General features: G+C 40.3%; 1 protein-coding gene across 1 annotated transcript in view; it reads right to left on the bottom strand.

Moving 5' to 3' along the window:
* RRP15 (ribosomal RNA processing 15 homolog) overlaps positions 1-2,679 on the bottom strand; it is a 47,799-nt gene extending 45,120 nt beyond the window's left edge. Inside the window, exon 1 of the mRNA XM_082678978.1 lies at positions 2,512-2,679. Within this exon, the coding sequence (XP_082535104.1) occupies positions 2,512-2,656 (145 nt within the window). The 5' untranslated portion in view covers positions 2,657-2,679. The remainder of the gene's footprint in view (positions 1-2,511) is intronic.
* Positions 2,680-18,298: the final 15,619 nt, after the last annotated feature.

Below are 18,298 nucleotides of genomic sequence, written 5' to 3'. Positions count from 1 at the left end.
GACTCCTCTGAAGAGCTAGAGCCACAGCCAACAATTCATCTCAACCTAACCAGCCATGAGTTTTAAGAAGCTTCATGCCACTGTATATGCTTTTCCTATGTCTGAGAAAACTGCCCTCTCCACCCCCAGACCTAGAAAACTAAGGCTTCGATGAAATGACACCTTACTTATCCATATTCATTCAGCAAGAAAACGTACTTAGTACCAAAATGTGTAAGGAAGGCCCTATGAAAATAAAGATACATAAGACATCGTTCCAGCACTTGAACTTATATCCAAAAGGAGAGAGATACGTTAAAATAAAATAATAATACAGTACATTGTAAGTAATATGTATAAGATAGAAGGAAGCAACGCCTAGGCTGGGTTCTATAGGATATGGATTTCTCTGTCTCCATCCTTACCATTTTTAACTGGACCAGGATCATGGTAACTATAACCTTTATAATGAGCTCTTAATAATACTCAATACATTGTATTACAGTCCTGTGTTTAATATCTATCTTCCCGAAGACTAATTCTAGGGCAGGAATTTACTCATCCTTTGTATCCTCAACACCCAGAGGGTGACCAGAATACAGAAGAACACAATTGTTCATTGAACTGAATTGAATAATAAGGTCTCTATATTAGCCAAAAGCCTTCTTAACCCAAAATGTAATTGAACTATAATAGCAAGAGAACCCTAGAACCTAATCATATTTACAATAATGCACTGAGAAGTCAGGACAGCTCTAACTTGAAATTATCCAGTACTTGAATAGAGAAATCTACTTTCCACCTAAATCTGTAAGCAATACTGATATTCTGCTCCAAATGCAGTAGTATTTCTTTCTCTGACAACCCCACAGGAACCAGTCTATTGAGTTCAAAAAATATTGGGAGGGCTTCCCTTGGTGGCGCAGTGGTTGAGAGCCCGCCTGCCGATGCAGGGGACACGGGTTCGTGTCCCGGTCCGGGAAGATCCCACATGCCGCGGAGTGGCTGGGCCTGTGAGCCATGGCCACTGAGCCTGTGCGTCCGGAGCCTGTGCTCCGCAACGGGAGAGGCCACACAGTGAGAGGCCCGCGAACAGCAAAAAAAAAAAATATATATATAGGGAGGTGTTCCAATCCCTGCTCAATGAATAGTCTGTTTTCCTTAACTCCTCTGGCAGGAGATAAGGATTCCAATTACCTAGGGACTGCAGTAGTATATGACAGTTTCTTCTTCTTAGTCCTGGAAGTCGAGGTTTATTCACTTATTTACTTAAATAGCTGCAAAGGATCCACAACACGGCAGGCACTGTCTCAGGCACTGGGTACAGAGCAGTCTCTCCTCTTATGGAACTTACATTCCAGCTGGGAGAGACACACAGCAAATACACAATATGTCAGAGGGTTTGAGAAATGCTGAGGAAAATAAAGCAGGGTAGTAACTCAAAAAGTGAAGGCAGGGAGACACGGAGAAGAGTAGTGGTGTACATTAGATAGGGCGGTCAGGGACAAGTCTCGCAGACAAGGCATTGAATCAGAGACTGAAGGAGTGAGTGAGAGAGCGAGCCATGCAAGCATCTGAAAAGTATTCTAGGCAGTGAAACCAGCAAGTGCAGAACCCATGATGTGAGAGTTATGTTTAACATGTATAACAAACCACAGGATATCAATGTGGCTAGTAAGGGGCAGAGCAGAGGGGCAGATGATGAGAGAGATGCCTGAACTAGATCATACACAGGCTAAGGACTTTGGATGTTATTCTGAGATGGGTAGCCACTGCTCATCTTGAGCAGATAACTGACATGATCTGAGGTACATTATAAAAGAATAGGTCTGGCTGTTACAAAGCTCTAGACAGTAAAAAGAAGCAATCACTGGCAGTAGTAAGTCAGGGGTCGTCTGCGACCCCTTTAACCTAAGAAACTAGTGCCAAGAACGATGGTAAAGAGTAGAAGCATGGACACATCATGGTTGAAAGCCTTAAAATATATTTCCTTCCTTTCAATAGCAAACGTCTCTGAGAGAGAGAGTTATCAACTGCTACTTTTATTTATTCTACTTTAACCACCTACTCTTCTTTCATTTACTATCTCATCTCTAACTCCCCAACAGATGCACGCACCTACCGCACAATAAAATTCAAGTATACCATCCGTCTTCCTCTTTCGGCCTTTTGCTCCTTGCTCCATATGAGAACTAACTCATTCTTGTAATTCCAAATATCCCCCTTCCTTTCGTCCCTTGCTACTGTAAGCTTCGTTTTGCTGCTGTAAGAAGGAGCAGTTTCATCTGTTTTAATTAATTACAGTGACGATAAAAATGTCTAATAAAAGAACTTGGAAGCTTTAACACGCAACAGGGACCCTTCCCTGAACACCACTTTCCCAAGCCTTCTCAAGGAGCCAAAGTCGCCCCTTCGCCGTCCTGAGGAGACGAAATTCGAGCGGCTAGCGGCAAATGCATTCGCATTCCCTGCTTCCCGCAAACTCATGCCGGCCTTTCCTCTGAGCAGCCAAACTCAGCCCTAGTATGTTACCTTCATTATCGGTAGCATCTTTGTCCTTATCTTCCAGCTCCGATGCTGCAGCCGGGGATATCATTTTCATCTTCCCCTTCTTCTTTAGTGAATTTTTCAGCTTTTTCCTCGCACTCACACGTGACTCTCGAACGGCCGCGGCCATGATTCCTAACCGGAAGTGTTCCGTGAGCGTTGCGTCCGGCTGTAACACAAAGGACTTCGGCATCTAGTTCCGGTGATACAAGGTTCCGGGGCGGTGCCATTTAGCCGGGAGTTCTCGGGCTGGAGGCTCACAATATGGATTGGAAAGAGGACTGATTGGTTGTCTTTACGTGCTATCTGCTCCAGTAAAAAACAATAATAATAATAAAAATCAGTGAATATACGTTCTCGGCCGACTCCTCTTCCAGCTCGCCCTTGTCCTGGTCCGCCGCCCCACTCTGACCCCCCAACCCGACCCGGTCCACTTTCATTTCCTCCCCACGGCTGTTTCCGTATCTGCTGCCGTATTTCATGTTGGTTTATGGTGTTGGACTAACGTCCGGAACGTGCCTACTAAACGCACTAGAAAGGAGGAAGCGAGGACGGTCGCGTGAGGGGTTGAAATCTCGCTCTGATTAACCCCTGAGTGGCTTCCAATTGCAAACCGAATAGAATCTCGCTTTCTTCCCTTGGGTCGCAGGTGTGAAGGGTTCCAGCCCCCACCCCCTCCCTCCCACCTAGCTCCGCCCCGCCCGCTCGAGGCGCCCGACCGCGCGGTGGAGACCGAGAAAACAGCAGCTTTGCGCTCCGCGGGCTGCTCCTGCCTCCCTCCCGGGGCCAGCTTCTCCCTGAGGTCAGCCTTTGACACCAGCTTTCCCAGCCCCGCTTTCCCTCGAAGCTGCTCCCACAAGCTGCCCCTATTTCCTTTCCCTAACTTGTCGGCTCCTGGATAATAAGGACCATATATCATTCACTACACTACCCCCGAGGCCAGCAACGGAGCCTGGCCCGTGATAGGAACCCAAACATATTTTTGGAAGAAATGAATGAATGAATGAATTAATGACAGGATACAACCATTCACAAAGTTAATGAGTCAAACGGATAATGTAGCAAACTCTCACATCGTGTTCCATCGGCCAGGCGTATTCTAAAGACTTTCCCTAAGCTTAGCATTTTCCTGGAAGAGCATTTCTTGTTTTTCTTTAAAACCCAAAATTTCTAAAGGGGGAGGGGGCACACTTCTTCTTTGGGTGCTGTTATCTCTCTGCTCCTTTTATCTGCTATTACTATCTTCTGTAGAGTTCTCTTCACGTCTTACTAGCCAATCCCTTGTTATTCCAATCCTCTGTTAAAGTTAATAATTCTGTATATTAAACTTTCCGAATCAAATTACTAAGTGGTTTCCATCTCCTGATTGGCCTTAACTGATACAAAGATCAGTGTTGTGATGGAAATATATCAGTACCCAAATACTGTCCCCACGAACCTGCAGCACTGTTAAACGGTTCCGTTAAGGTTTAGTCATTTTGAGAAGAGTGGGGGTATTCAGAGTAGAGTTCCTTGTTAAAAATGCAAATATTTATAGGACGATAACAGATAAAACAATTTCTTCTGGATGATTTGTTGCAGCTTGGCTGATGTGAGTGCATCGAAGAGCTTTGAACTACTGGACATGGAAGAGATGAGAAGGAGAGGTAATTGCACAGTGTATCCAGAGCAGGGGGTGCTGGGTCTGCAAGGTCTGCATGCTCTGGAAAGATATTCTGGGTTAAGTAATAATTCTTGGGTTCTCTACAGAGAAAGGAATCTATAAAAGGAGAGTGTAAAGAGGAGGAAGATATCTCAGGATCATAGGGAATATCATCAGTGTTGCTATGTGGGAAGGCATAAGAAAGAGGGATGAGGATAGAGAGTTATGAGAAGAGCAATGCTAGGTCTCTAAACACTAGTGGGACACATTCTCCAAAAGAAGTGATTGTCATCAAATGTGGACTCACAGGAAAAGAAATCATAACTATTTAATTGATTTGTCACTTTAACAAGAGATGTAAAGGAAAACTTAAAAAAAGAAAAAAAAAAGAAATGATGTACTATATTCCTGAAAGACAGATCAAATTTTCTAAAGCAATTTATTTATTCCAACAAAAGTGCCATTGGAAAGTTTGGGGAGAAGAAAGGAAAAGAGCAAAGTCTTGATAAAATAATTCTAAGGTTCAAAATAAGTAAATGATAATAATATTTTTTAAAAAGAGGAGTCTTGAGACAAAGCTTGCCTGTTCAGATATTAGAATATACTATACGTAAAGCTACAATAATTAAAATGTACAGATCAAAAGAAAAAATAAGTGATAATGAAACAAATTCTAGAATATGTAAAAACTTAAAATATTATGCAGGAACTATCACGAGGAAAAGAGAGAAGAGAAAAATTCTGCAAAACTTATTTTAGTAAAATTAACTGTTTAGTGAGAAAAGAAATTAGAGGCTCACATCTTACCCTAAAATTAATTCCAGAATTAAATATGAAATAAATATAAGGAAAAAAAAGAAGTGAAAGTCTGATTTATTGGATTGTAGAAACAATTTTCCAAGTTTAAAATCAATGGAAGTAATTCTGAAAAAGAGAACAATAGATGTAATTATATAAAAACCAAAAACTGTGTATCTAAGAAAATGACCAAAATATAAAGGTAAATAGAATGTGAATAAGACAGAAAATCGATTTTGAGATGACTACATGAAGAATTCATATGACTTTCACATCTGGTCAAGGTGGAGTAACAGGGAGCAAATTTATCCTCTCACCTGAAACAAAAAATAGACAAAATAAACAGAGCAACATTTTTCAAGAACCAGACATTAGATAATGAAGGATAATGACCAATGAGAGATGGGAAACAAACTAGGTGATCCCATGATCTCCTCAGCATACTGCTTGGAGAAAGTTTCCAGACCCGGGCACAGAGAGAGGGTATCGAAGCTGAGCCTGGAAGACTTTTCAAGTTGGAAAGATACAGCTGAGAGTCAGGGAAGACCAAGGCAACTAGAGTTAGCAGGATAGAGTACCAGAGAGAAGAGAGACAACTCAGGAGATCTGTGAAGAGGTTCCCTCAGGGATTTAGGTCAGTACTGATCAACACATACACGTGAGAAACTACCCAAGAACCACCCAAAAGAATTAGAGTCAACAGCTACTTATGCACACGTGGGACTGGGAATAGTGCCTATTCCCACCAGCCAGACTGGCAAAATCTCACAACACACAGGGTATTGGTTAGAGTATCTATCAAAAACTTAAGGGTATGAGATTTTATCTTATTTGCAAGGTAACAAGAAGCCTGCCAAAATTTCATGAATGCTGGTAGAAGACACAAGACTTTTGGGTAAGAGTGGAAGGGCAGATTATTTATTATTCAGAGCAATAGTAGTAGCAAGAGTATCAGCAATTTTTTAGACATTTCTCCGAGCCCCACCACAGAGTGACTCAAAAAGAGCTAGATAACATTTGCACATGCAATGGGTTGACTTACAGGAGAGGGGCTTGAGCTATTTACAATAGCATCAAAACCCACAAAATACTTAGGGGTAAAAGATGTGAAAGACCTATCTGCTGAAGACTACAAAGCATTGCTGAGCCAAAATTAAAGAAGATCCAAATACATGGAGAGGTCTACCATGTTCATGGATCAGAAGATGCAACATTATTATCAATTCTTCCCAAATTGATCTATAGATTCAATGAAATCCCAATCAAAATTCCAACAGACTTTTTTTGTAGAAATTGAAAATCCGATTCTAAAATTCATATGAAAATTCAAAAAACCTAGAATAGCAAAAAAACAAATGAAAAAGGACAAAGTTGAAGAGTTAGCACTATATAATTTCAAGACATTATAAGCCTACAGTTATTAAAATGGTATAGTATGGCCATCAAGTAGACAAATAGATCAACTGAACAAAATAGAAAGTCAGGAAATAAAAGCACACACATATATATATACTTATTTATATACTGATTCTATATATATATATGTGTATATATACTGATTTCTCTCTATATATACTGATTATATATATATATCTACTGATATATATATAAAGAAGAAAGATCTAAAATCACTAATCTAAGTTTCTACTTTAGGAAACTAGAAGGAGAAAAGCAAATTAAATCAAAGTAAGCAGGAGAAAAGAAATAATAAGCATTAGAGCAGAAATCAATAAAATTGAAGGGAGGATCTCAATAGAGAAAATCGATGAACACAAAAGCTGCTTCTTTGAAAAGATCAATAAAATGGATAAGCCTCTAGCCAGGCTAAGAATAAAAGAACTTCAAGAAGTTCAAAAATTACAAATATTAGAAACAAAAGACAAGACATCACTACAGATCCTATGGATGTAAAAAGTATAATAAAGGAGTACTATGAACAACTCTATGCCCACAAATTTGATAACCTAGATTAAATGGACCAATTTCTTAAAAGATACATTTTCCCCAGATTCACACAAGAAGAAATAGACAATCTGAATAAGCCTGTATCTCTCAAATAAATGGAATAAATAATTAATAACCACCCCAAACAGAAAACACCAGGCCCAACTGTATTCACTGTTAGGGACTGAATTGTGTCCTCAAAGTTCATAAGTTGAAACTCTAACTGCCAATGTGATTCTATTTGGAGATAGAGTCTTCAAAGAGATAACTGAAGTTAAATCAGGGCCTATGGGTGGGCCTCAATCCAATAGGACTGGTGTCATTAAAAGAAGAGGAAAAGATACCAACGATGCATATACACAGAAAAGGTGGCCACTTATAAACCAAAGAGAGAAGCCTCAGGAGAAACCACCCCTGCTGGCACCTTGAAGCCTCTAGAACTATGAGAAGATAAGCATATGTTATTTAAGCCACCCAGTCCGTGGTGTTTTGCTACAGCAGCCCTAGAAAACTAATACTCCCGCCCTATACATGTCCTTCATTTTAGTAAGATAAATTGGATCATTGTTTAGGTCAGTTTATAATATAAGTCAGGTTTTCTGTTCTTTACATCCAAAAAACATTGCACTGGATACACTACATGACCTTGGTCAAGTTGCTTTACCTTCAAAAGGGTAAAGGTGTTTCCGTTTCCTCATATTAAAAATAAGGGAGCTGCACTAAATAAACTCTAAAAATCTTTTCAGCTTACATTTCTATGCCATTATAGAATAAATTTCCAGGTAGACATTGTTTTCCCAAACCATCCCCCCTTCGTTCAAAATCTAAGGTTCAAGACTGATATGCAAATTTTTCCTAAGTTATTTAATAGCAGTAATCTAAAATTAATAGTAACAATAATAATGATGATGTTGATGATGATGGTGATAATGTCTGGCTCTGAACTCTGTGTTTTTTTAAAGTAGTAACAGAGTGGAAAGAATATAAAGATGAACATAAATTCTCCTGTGTAGAAAGGTTCTGAACACAGCAAAGTAGAGAAACTTCCTTTGTGGGAAAAGAGGACTCGCAGAATTTAGATGCCAATGAGTGTGTGGCTCTGTGTCTCCTCTGGAGATTGACTAGAAATTCCTAGGAATGATCTTTCACGTGTCACCTTAAGGCTTCTGAAATCCATTAAGGAGCAGCTAACTAGAGCTCCATTCCCTCTCCAACCAGGTAGCTTTGCTCTCTAAAGGAAAAGTGGAACTACCAACAAAACCCCAGCATTTCAGACTCCTGTTCATACGGGTGTTTCTGAATCTTATCATCTTTATTTTAAGGACACATGTTTCTGAATGCTTTGGAACATCCTTAAAAAGAGGATAGCTTTCCTCTTTATCTTTACTCTCCTCTGGCACTGGACTTCTGCCGGTGATATAATTAAGACCCAGGCAGTGGCCTCATTATTCCTAACCAGACTGAGGCAATGTTTGACTGCCTCTTTAGAAACATCCCTGTAAACAAGAAAGGGACAGCTTACATCATCCGGTTGGTGTTAAGCAACGAAGCAGGAGAATACTGGCAAGACTAACAGGCTTTATTTCATTTGAACAAATTACTCTTGGACTCCTGGTCTCAGAGCCTTCATTAGTGACACAGGTACTTTCATGCATCAAGAAGACATAGTCCACCTTGCATAAAGCCTTTCCATTAAACACTCACCTCCCTATGGGAGTTAACAGTCTCTTAGGCAGTATTCATCAGCCATGGCAAGATTTGCCCTGGATTTTTGAATGATCAAGCAACCAAAAGAGAAAAGTGGACTACCTCGATCCTTCCAGATTTTCAGATTCTCCTTTCTACTAGTACAAAGTGCATCCTGAATTGTATACAAGGAACTGCCACTTCTTTCTCATGGTGACAGTTGAACCCAATCTGTGTGTCCTTAATAGACCAGTGATACTTACCATGTATGGTAAATGCTGTAATTTGTCCCCTTTCTAGAACTTTAGATGTTGCCTCAAATGAATAGGTCTAGGCAAATCTTGCCCATTTCCTCCTCTTTTATGCCTATTAAGGTATTATGTTATTAAGGTATTATTATTAAGGCATTACATGCACTAAAATTGACCAATTTTAAAAGTGTAGTTTGATTAGTGCTTGTACAGAATCACGTCACCACAATAATTAAGATACGGCATCATCTCCTCACCCTAAAGTGTTCTCGTGTCCCTTTCTATTAGACCCCTTCAATCTACCACCAGCCCCCTAACAACAACTGAGCTCCTTTCTGACACTCTAGTTTTGCCTTTTCTACAATTTCGTATAAATAGAATTGTACAGTGCATAGTCTTTTGTATTTAAGGTCTGTCTATTTTTATCGATTCTCTAACTGTAATTTCATTAGCACCACCCCACTGATTCAGGAAAGTTGACCATATTCAGCTTTATCTGTAAAGATACAGTGTTTGTAAACTAACTATTTTAAAGCCACCACCCCCCATTTTTGTTATTGCACAATAAAACACTGCAGGCAAATATTCATATAATGCCAAGTGCTATGAGATGGATGGTAGGAATTTTACGGCTGCTATTCTTAATCTTCCAACTTGCCCTACAGGGTCACACACACAAAAGAATAAGAGAGCATTTGAATGCTGTAACATAATATCCACCTCTCCTGTGCTTAGCAAAAAGCATGTAAATTTTTGGCATAACAAGCCGAAGTCATCAATACGTGGATAAAATTTTGAGAAAAATACAAGTTAAAACTGGGGTGACTTCTCAACTCGTGTAGATTTGCTAAATATTTCTATAGTTTCAAAATGGAATTGGTTGTATTGTTTACAACAAAATTAATCAAATTTTACTGTAAGAATTTTGGAAAAGATGAAAACAAAGAAAAAAAATTTACATTTATGTTTAAATATAATTTGGATCAAAGTTGTATATACTACTTTTCCACTAAACATTATGCCATAAGGATTTTTGTCACCAGATTTTCTGCTGTTTCACTGCACTAACTACCACGAGCACTGAATGTGCTTTCCTCTCAGTACCTGGAAGGGATGCTAAGCACAGAGCACTGATGCTGTTACCCTACAGAGTTTTTCAGTGTTTATTTCTTATTGAATTTAGGGGTATTGGCTTGCTGGGTTCAAAATATGGGCTCCGCACGTGGCACAATGCACCACTCAGACCTCAGGCTTCTTTGTCTTAGAAAGCAGGGATTCTGTTTTCTGAATCTCTGATTCACAGATGGGTGATACCAAGAATCTTGACATTTAGACAATGGAGAGATTTGTCTAGCCTTTCACTCTTGTTCTGAACACTTGCTGCCCAGCTGTGCGAGAAGAACATTTTTATTTTCAGAATGATCCTGGACCTGGGCAGTAAAGGATCCCAATATGCAGTGAGTCTGGAGAGGGAGCTTTCAAGTTGAGAAAGAGATTAGGGATGAATCGCCAAAAGACAACCTCCCCTTTCTTAGCAAGGAAATTTGTCTTTCTGTTGCCTCTCATGGTCATATGAAGTCATGGAGGATTAAAAGAAAGCATGTGATCTTGTGGATTGTTTTCATTTTGTTTCTGTTTTATTTTTTTATTGAAGTATAGTTGATTTACAATGTTGTGTTAATTACTGCTGTACAGCAAAGCGAATCAGTTATACATATATATATATATATATATATATATATACACACATTCTTTTTTGTATTCTTTTCCATTATGGTTTATCATAGGATATTGAATGTAGTTCTCTGCGCTATACAGTAGGACCTTGTTTATCCATTCTGTATATAAAAGCTTACATCTGCTGACCCCAACCTCCCACTCCATCCCTCCCCCAACCCCCTCCCCCTTGGCAACCACCAATCTGTTCTCTATGTCCGTGATTCTGTTTCTGTTTCATAGATAGGTTCATTTGTGTCATATTTTAGATTCCACATACAAGTGATATCATATGGTATTTGTCTTTCTCTTTCTGACTTACTTCACTTGGTATGATAATCTCTAGTTGCATCCATGTTGCTGCAGATGGCATTATTTCAGTCATTTTTATGGCTGAGTAATATTCCATTGTATACACATACCACATCTTCTTTATCCATTCATCTGTCGATGGACATTTAGGGTGTTTCCACGTCTTGGCTATTGTGAATAGTGCTGCTATGAACATAGCATGCATCTTTTTGAATTATAGTTTTCTCTGGATATGTGCCCCTTTTTCTTTTAATCATAGAATTTTAATGCCTGACAAGGCCTTAGATGTATGGGAGCAGGTGGGTTGAGACCTATATGCCCAAGGCCACACAGGAGGAGGAACTGTCCAACACTCACGGGCCTGACTCCCAGCGCTGTGTTCTTTCTTCAGCATCACGTTCCCTCTCCATGGAAAGCAAGGCTGTCCTTTTCAGGCTCTACTGAAATACTAACTTTCCAGCATTTTGGACTCCACTACCTTGGGGAGTTGTTGTGGTATTAAATACACAGAACTTTCCTTTTTAAAAAAATTGGGGATAGTCATGTGTCTGATGAAGCCTAATCTTAGCCACTATCACAACAAATGAAAAATGGCCATTACTACCACAAACGCTTTCAAGGTAAGCTAGAGCACATTGCCTACTTGCTTTTCTAATTTTCTTCAAGCTTTGTTCATTTTGTCATTTCCAATGGACTCATTCATATGAAAGTAGAAAACATGAAATTAATTTTCTTAAGATGGAAACTAGACCACATTTGGCAACAACAACAGCATCAAACTCAGTGCACTAGGGCCTTGCCTTTGCACAGGAGACAAGAGAAATGGGTGGGGAATGTGAGGGTTTGCAATAGAATTTGTAGCTAGCTTCACCTCCAGAGAAGGTGTCTCCATGAAGCTAGAAGTCCTCCAGTGACCTGAGACCAGATTTCGAAGTCCTGATCCAGATGTGTGCATACGGCTGTAGGTTGAAGTGCGCACCATGGCTTTGCCTCTATGTATATTTACCCACAGATCTTTTGGGGAGGATTTTTAATAAATTGCTCCTGGAATATTGTTGGCTTTAAGGAAACCTTGGTGTCTTTACTAAAGAAGAGAGTTTTCCTCTCAGTGTCAATATTATTTCCTGAGCCTGCCATTGAGTACGGCTCACAATGGTAAAACTAGATATTTAGAATGGCTTTGGATCAGAAGCAGGTCCCAAATGGCTACCTGTCCATTCAGGTTCTTTAATGTGAGCAATATTAATAGAATCCCTGGAGCTGGAATCTCACATTTAGAAAACCCGTCAGTAATATTCTTGTTACACTTTGACTATCCGTTGATGATCTGTGTCTCACTCACAGGAAAACCAACAGAAATGAAATTGTATATTTTTTATTTTGTAATGGCCCAATTATGTTCAGCCTCACCTAGTAACGGGTCTCTCTAATTAGTGGATAGAAGTTGCAGGGAAGCTATGACCTTTGGTTCTTCCTTTTACTAAGGGAAAAGGCCTTATACTGTGTGAGGGGGGTCATGATGAGATTGTTCCTGAAATCCACTAAGTAGGTTAATAAATATATTCTGACTACTGTTGATTTTTCTGTGAGATAACCAGAAGACCATTCTGCTAACTTCAGCAAGCTCAGATTGTGGTAGACTCATCAATGCTACTTTTTTGGTCCTTTATACTTGGGATTCCTCCCTGAGTTTCCTTGTAAAATGGGGATCAGTGGAAGGATGGGAACTGCTTTGACAAGCTTCTAGTAATTTCCTGCCTCCAGGAAAAACAGGTAGATAATCAAAATGGGCCTGTGTGGCCTGAGCTTCTCTTCAAAAGGAAATGCAGACAATGTCCTTCACAGACAGTTCCAATGTCAACCTTCATAAGAAGTAAAGAGTTAGAAATTATAGTGATAAGCAATAAGTAATAAGCAAAGAGGTCTCCTGAATCAGAAAAAAAGATGGAACCAATTGCAATCAGATGGGTATTAACAAGAAGACCTGCTCTGCTGGTTCTTCCCCAGGCCTTGAGTAGGGTCAAATAGAACAGTGAAAAAGGTCAGAAAAAAGATGCCTGGCAAGATTATGAATACCACTCGCATTCTACTTCCTAATATCTCCTGAATCTACCAGGTTCTGTCCATCCTACTGCCACTATCTTGGTCAAAACCTCCATTTTCCCTCCAGTGGACTTCTTGCCATGGCCTCCCAGTTGGTCTCCCTGCATGGATTCAGCAGGAAATGATTTCTTCAAACTGCAAGTCAGGTCACAGTGATCTCCTATACTTCCTTATGTGACCTGCAAGGCCCTGCAATGGCCCAGCAGCCCAGTGGTTCTCAATCTCAGAAGTTTTTCCCCCAAGGGGCCTTTGGCAGTATCTAGAGACATTTTTGGTCATCCCACTGGGGCATATTGTTGGCATATAGTGATTGTTCTGCTAACCATCCACAAGGCACAGGACAGAACTCCACATCAAAGAATTTTCTGGCCCCAAATGTCAATATTGCAGAGGTTGCCAACCCAGCCCTAGCCCCTGCCCACCCCTCATCTTGGACCACTCTCCTCCTGACCTATGCTTCATGCATGGTGGATTTCTTTGTTTCACAAAATTTCCATCTCATCTCCCATTTTCAGCCCCTCTTGTTTGTTATTTTCGCTGAAGGATATACTCCCTCCCCTACAACTCTACCCCCTTGTTACCTAAACGTTATTTTGAGTCCCTTCCACAAGGAAACCTTGTCCAACATCCACCCAGTCTCTTATACACTAACAAGCATATTTAGGGTCATTTCCAAACCTGGGTGGAGCTGATAATGAAATCCTCAGTATTGGCGGCTGGCCAGTGAGAGAGGATATGATGGACATGGGTTTCGCAGGGCATGGAGCAGACATGGCCGAGTGCTGACCCTTCCCTGCTTAAGTTTTCTATTTGAAATGATTGTTAACTGACAGACATTTTACTGAAATAAATTCCAAGCACCATCTATGCTCCAGCGATTGTGTCAGGTAAGGAAGGGCGAGAATACCGAGATGAACATAACATGCTCTCACATCGTGTATTGTTCAAAGTGCGTACCAATTGCGAAGAGCAGATGAGGAAGTGATTAATCTGATCTCTATTGGTGTTCATAATCATACAATAAATTTTCACTGAGTATCTACTAAACGCCAAGCATTGTGCAAGGTGCAGGGCATACTAAAGGCAAATAGCAAACCGTTTTTACTCTTAAGGTATTTCCTATCCAGTGGAAATAATAGCTAATTTTACTGGACTTCACAATTCCTTCACATGTATTGTATCTCATTCCTTCCCCCACACTTTCCGCATGAATCTGATGTTATAATTATGCCAAATTAACAGAGGAGGAAGCTGAGCTTTGGAGAAGACTGTTAAATAGAATGAAATATTTTGAGTGAAGGGCCCACGTCTGCCTTATTTATTGTTGTAACTCCAGTGGCCAGCTCAGAGTGGGTGGTCATTATGTATTTGTTGAATGAATGAGTAAACTTCCTTGCCAAAGGTCACAGCTTAGTAAGTGATGCACTAGGATTCCCTGCCTTCCAAATTCATACTCATTCTTCCACATCAGATCCTTGAAACGGTTTCATGTCTGCCTTTAATTAATGTCCATTTGTCTACTAGGTGTTTAATCCATGAGGTATAAGAAGGAGACCTATAAGAGGAAAGGGGAAAGAGACATGCAGGCAAAGCAAAAGCGATGCTCATGATTCATTGTTTCTCTCTCTCCCTTCAGCTAGTTAGAAGCCCCTGGAATAACAGGCTAGTGCTTTAATGAATCCCTTTGACTCCCCCTGTTAATGGCAAAGAGTATTCAATTTTACACAGAAGTTATAACAGAGGAAAACTTCCACAGCAGACGGAGTCCTTTAAAATTATGTTTCATTTTCACAACTATAGACGTAAATTTAAGTAAATGAGATCTCTCGTGTTAGTTGTGAAGGTTTTGATGGTTTCATAAATCCCGTGATATGCCTTGGTTGTTAACTATAGTTAACTTTTGGAAGTAGCGTCAGGAAAGTTAGTGAAGGGGAAATTATACAACAAGGTGGGTTTTTTTCCCCTTAAATTGTTGAATACGTGTTCTTTTGGAAACAAAAACACTAATTCAAAAAGATATATGCACCCCAATGTTCATAGCAGCATTATTTACAATTGCCAAGATATGGAAGCAACCTAAGTGTCCATTATTAGATGAATGGATAAAGAAGATGTGGTACACACACACACACACACACACACACACACACACACACTCACAATGGAGTATTACTCAGCCATAAAAAAGCACACCATTTTGCCATTTACAGCAACATGGATGGACTTGGAGGGCATTATACTAACTGAAGTAAGTCAGACAGAGAAAGACAAATACTGTATGATATCACTTATATATGGAATCTAAAAAATACAACAAACTAGTGAATAAAACAAGAAAGAAGCAGACTCGCAGATATAAAGAACAAACTAGTGGTTACCAGTTGGGGGGCGGGCAGTGGAGGGGGAAGTATAAACTACTGGGTATAAGATAGGCTGCAGGATGTATTGTACAACATGGGGAATATAGCCAATGTTTTGTAATAACTGTAAATGGAAAGTAACTTTTAAAATTGTGTAAAAAAACTTTTAAAAAATTTTTAAAGAGTTCTTTTGGGGAAAGATCTTATGGGAGCTTTGTATAGAGTATATGAGTAATTGTTATGGTGTCAAGAAGATATACACACACACATACACACATATATGTGCTGTGTCATTAGTAACTCATTTTGAATAATCATATACTGAGGGTGAAAATTAGTCCTGGCATTTGTGTCATTAATCCAACCCTGGACAGGTCATAAACATTGGAAACCTGATACAAAATGGTCTGCCATTCATAACTCCAAACCTTTCTTTTTTGGAGTCACAGTTGTGAGTTGTGGATGTTACAGATGGTGGCGATTATCATAACGATTATCGTTATGATTATCTAACCTTAAACTGAGAACTACTGCCAGGCAGTCTTGTCTGAAAAGCTCTTAGGCATCAACACTGCAGGAAGACCATGACATAGTATCTGAGGTTAGGCTTTCAGAGGCTGCCAGAATTATTCTCCCTCCATCAAAGGAGTTTGATCCCCAAACCTAAGCTCTAAATGCAATCTAGCAGTTACGTTTGCCTGTTCCTGCCTGCCATAAAGAGCATGACCATATAAGTGTGATACTTGGTAAACTTTTAGAAGGTGAAAGAAAGCTAGGCCCAAACCATGATGGTTTTTAGAGGAAAATATGGAAGAAGAGAGTTGAGGACCTTTTTTTTTCTTAAATTTGAGGATGGAAGGAGGAATTATTAGAAGTTCAAAATCAATTCTGAGGAACTAGAGCATAATCAAGACTGGCTACTGACATCATTGACCAAGAGGCAGGTCCAGTTTGAGAGAGGACATCAAGACTTCTGCATGGTGATTCTCTGCATTCCGTGTAATCAGTGCCAGTCAGTCTGAGAGTCTGTTCAGGAGACTATGAGAGATACCAGAACAGATTCTGGTTCAGGGACTGCTAGGAGAAAATGGGAAGGAGGAAGTAAGTCACGTTCCTATTCACCTCTGTATGAGTCTCCTAGGCCTGCCACAAAGTACCACATACCAGTTGGCTAAAAATAGCAGAAATTTATCCTTTCATCATACTGGAGACTAGAAATTTGAAATCAAGGTTTTAGCAGGGTTGGTTCCTTCTGTATACTCTGAGGCAGACAGATGTTCCATGCCCCTCTCCTAGCTTCTGGTGGTTGCCCGCCATCCTTGGAGTTCCCTGGCTTGAATATACATCACTGCAGTCTCTGCCTGCATGATTATATGGCATTCTCTCTCCGTCTCTGAATCTCTCTCTCTTTATAAGGACAGCAGTTATTAGATTTAGGGTGCACTCTAATACAGTACAACCTCATCTTAACTCAACTGCATCTGCCAGATAGGCTCACATTACAGGGACCAAAGATCAGGACTTCAGCATATCTTTCTGGGGAAGACAGTTCAACTCATGGCAACCTCCTTCCCTCTCTTTTCTTTTTTTTTTTATGTTTTTTAAAGAAGATGCTGGGGGTAGGAGTTTATTAATTAATTAATTAATTTTTGCTGTGTTGGGTCTTCGTTTCTGTGCGAGGGCTTTCTCCAGTTGTGGCAAGCGGAGGCCACTCTTCATCGCGGTGCGCGGGCCTCTCACCGTCGCGGCCTCCCTTGTTGCGGAGCACAGGCTTCAGACACACAGGCTCAGCAGTTGTGGCTCACGGGCCTAGCTGCTCCGTGGCATGTGGGATCCTCCCAGACCAGGGCTCGAACCCGTGTCCCCTGCATTAGCAGGCAGATTCTCAACCACTGCGCCACCAGGGAATCCCCCTCCTTCCCTCTCTTATGCTAGGGTGTCTTCCACTTGTCTTCACCCAGCTGCCACTCATTCCTGATGTGTCACAACCTAGCTGTCACAAGACTTGAGCATCCGTTTGAGCTGTCTCTCACATAGTAGACACTGTCTGGATTGGTGTTCTCCTGCAGCAGGCTGGATTTGTGATTTGGACTGCTGGCCCTTTCTTTGCTCTGGAGGTGGGAGTGGGTGGGGTGAGGGGATGGGGGGAGCAGCGTCACACTTGTCTCATCGTTCCCAGCTCCCTCCCAGGTAGCATTGATTGCATCCGGGCATCTGGGCTGTGTCTGTCATCAGCAGTGAGGCCTCAGCTTGTCTCTGAGCGATGAGTTTGCCATTTATGAAGAGTTTGCAGTCATTTTGCATCCTCCTTTTCATGTCTTTCTTTGCTCTCTGTTACACTCAAATTCTGACAAAAGAAAGGACAAAAATAGGGACTCACAACTAAACACTGATGCAGTTATGTGTGAAATCTTTGTTGCAATTTCCCATGCAAAACATTTTTCTCTCTCAGTAATACCTTGCAGTACCATGAGATTCTGAAGGGAGGGAGAAATGTTTTGCTGTTGATTGCTATATAACTTGGAAGCTATCACTATTCTTTAGAGTACAGAGGTGACAATCTCTAACATTAATGCACAGTTCCAAGGGGGACTGTATACTGGGATTCATATTTTCAATATAATTGAAGGAGGGGATCCTACCATAATAGAAGCTGTAGATATGAGTAACTATACAAGTCCCACAAATCCAATGCTCTTTTAAATTAATTTAATTTAATAAAGCCATAATTTCCAGTTTCCTATGTAATCTGAACTTAATTTTTTTAGAATAATAAAGTCCGGAGTTTGAAGAAAAAAATTTTTTTTTTGCTGAGATGGGAATAGTAAGAACTAAAAGAGAAGAAAATTATGCCTTCCAAACGCTATCTCAATAGCAAGAAGCAGATAAAAGGCTTTCTGTTTTGCTAGCATCTTCTTATTGTTACTACAGCTAAAATATTTTTAAAGAGAGGGTTATTG

Source organism: Grampus griseus (genome assembly GCF_964374135.1).
Source record: "Grampus griseus genome assembly, chromosome: 1".
Lineage (NCBI taxonomy): Eukaryota > Metazoa > Chordata > Mammalia > Artiodactyla > Delphinidae > Grampus > Grampus griseus.
The sequence above is the reverse complement of the archived record's forward strand: the minus strand, read 5'-3'. Positions and strand labels throughout refer to the sequence as shown.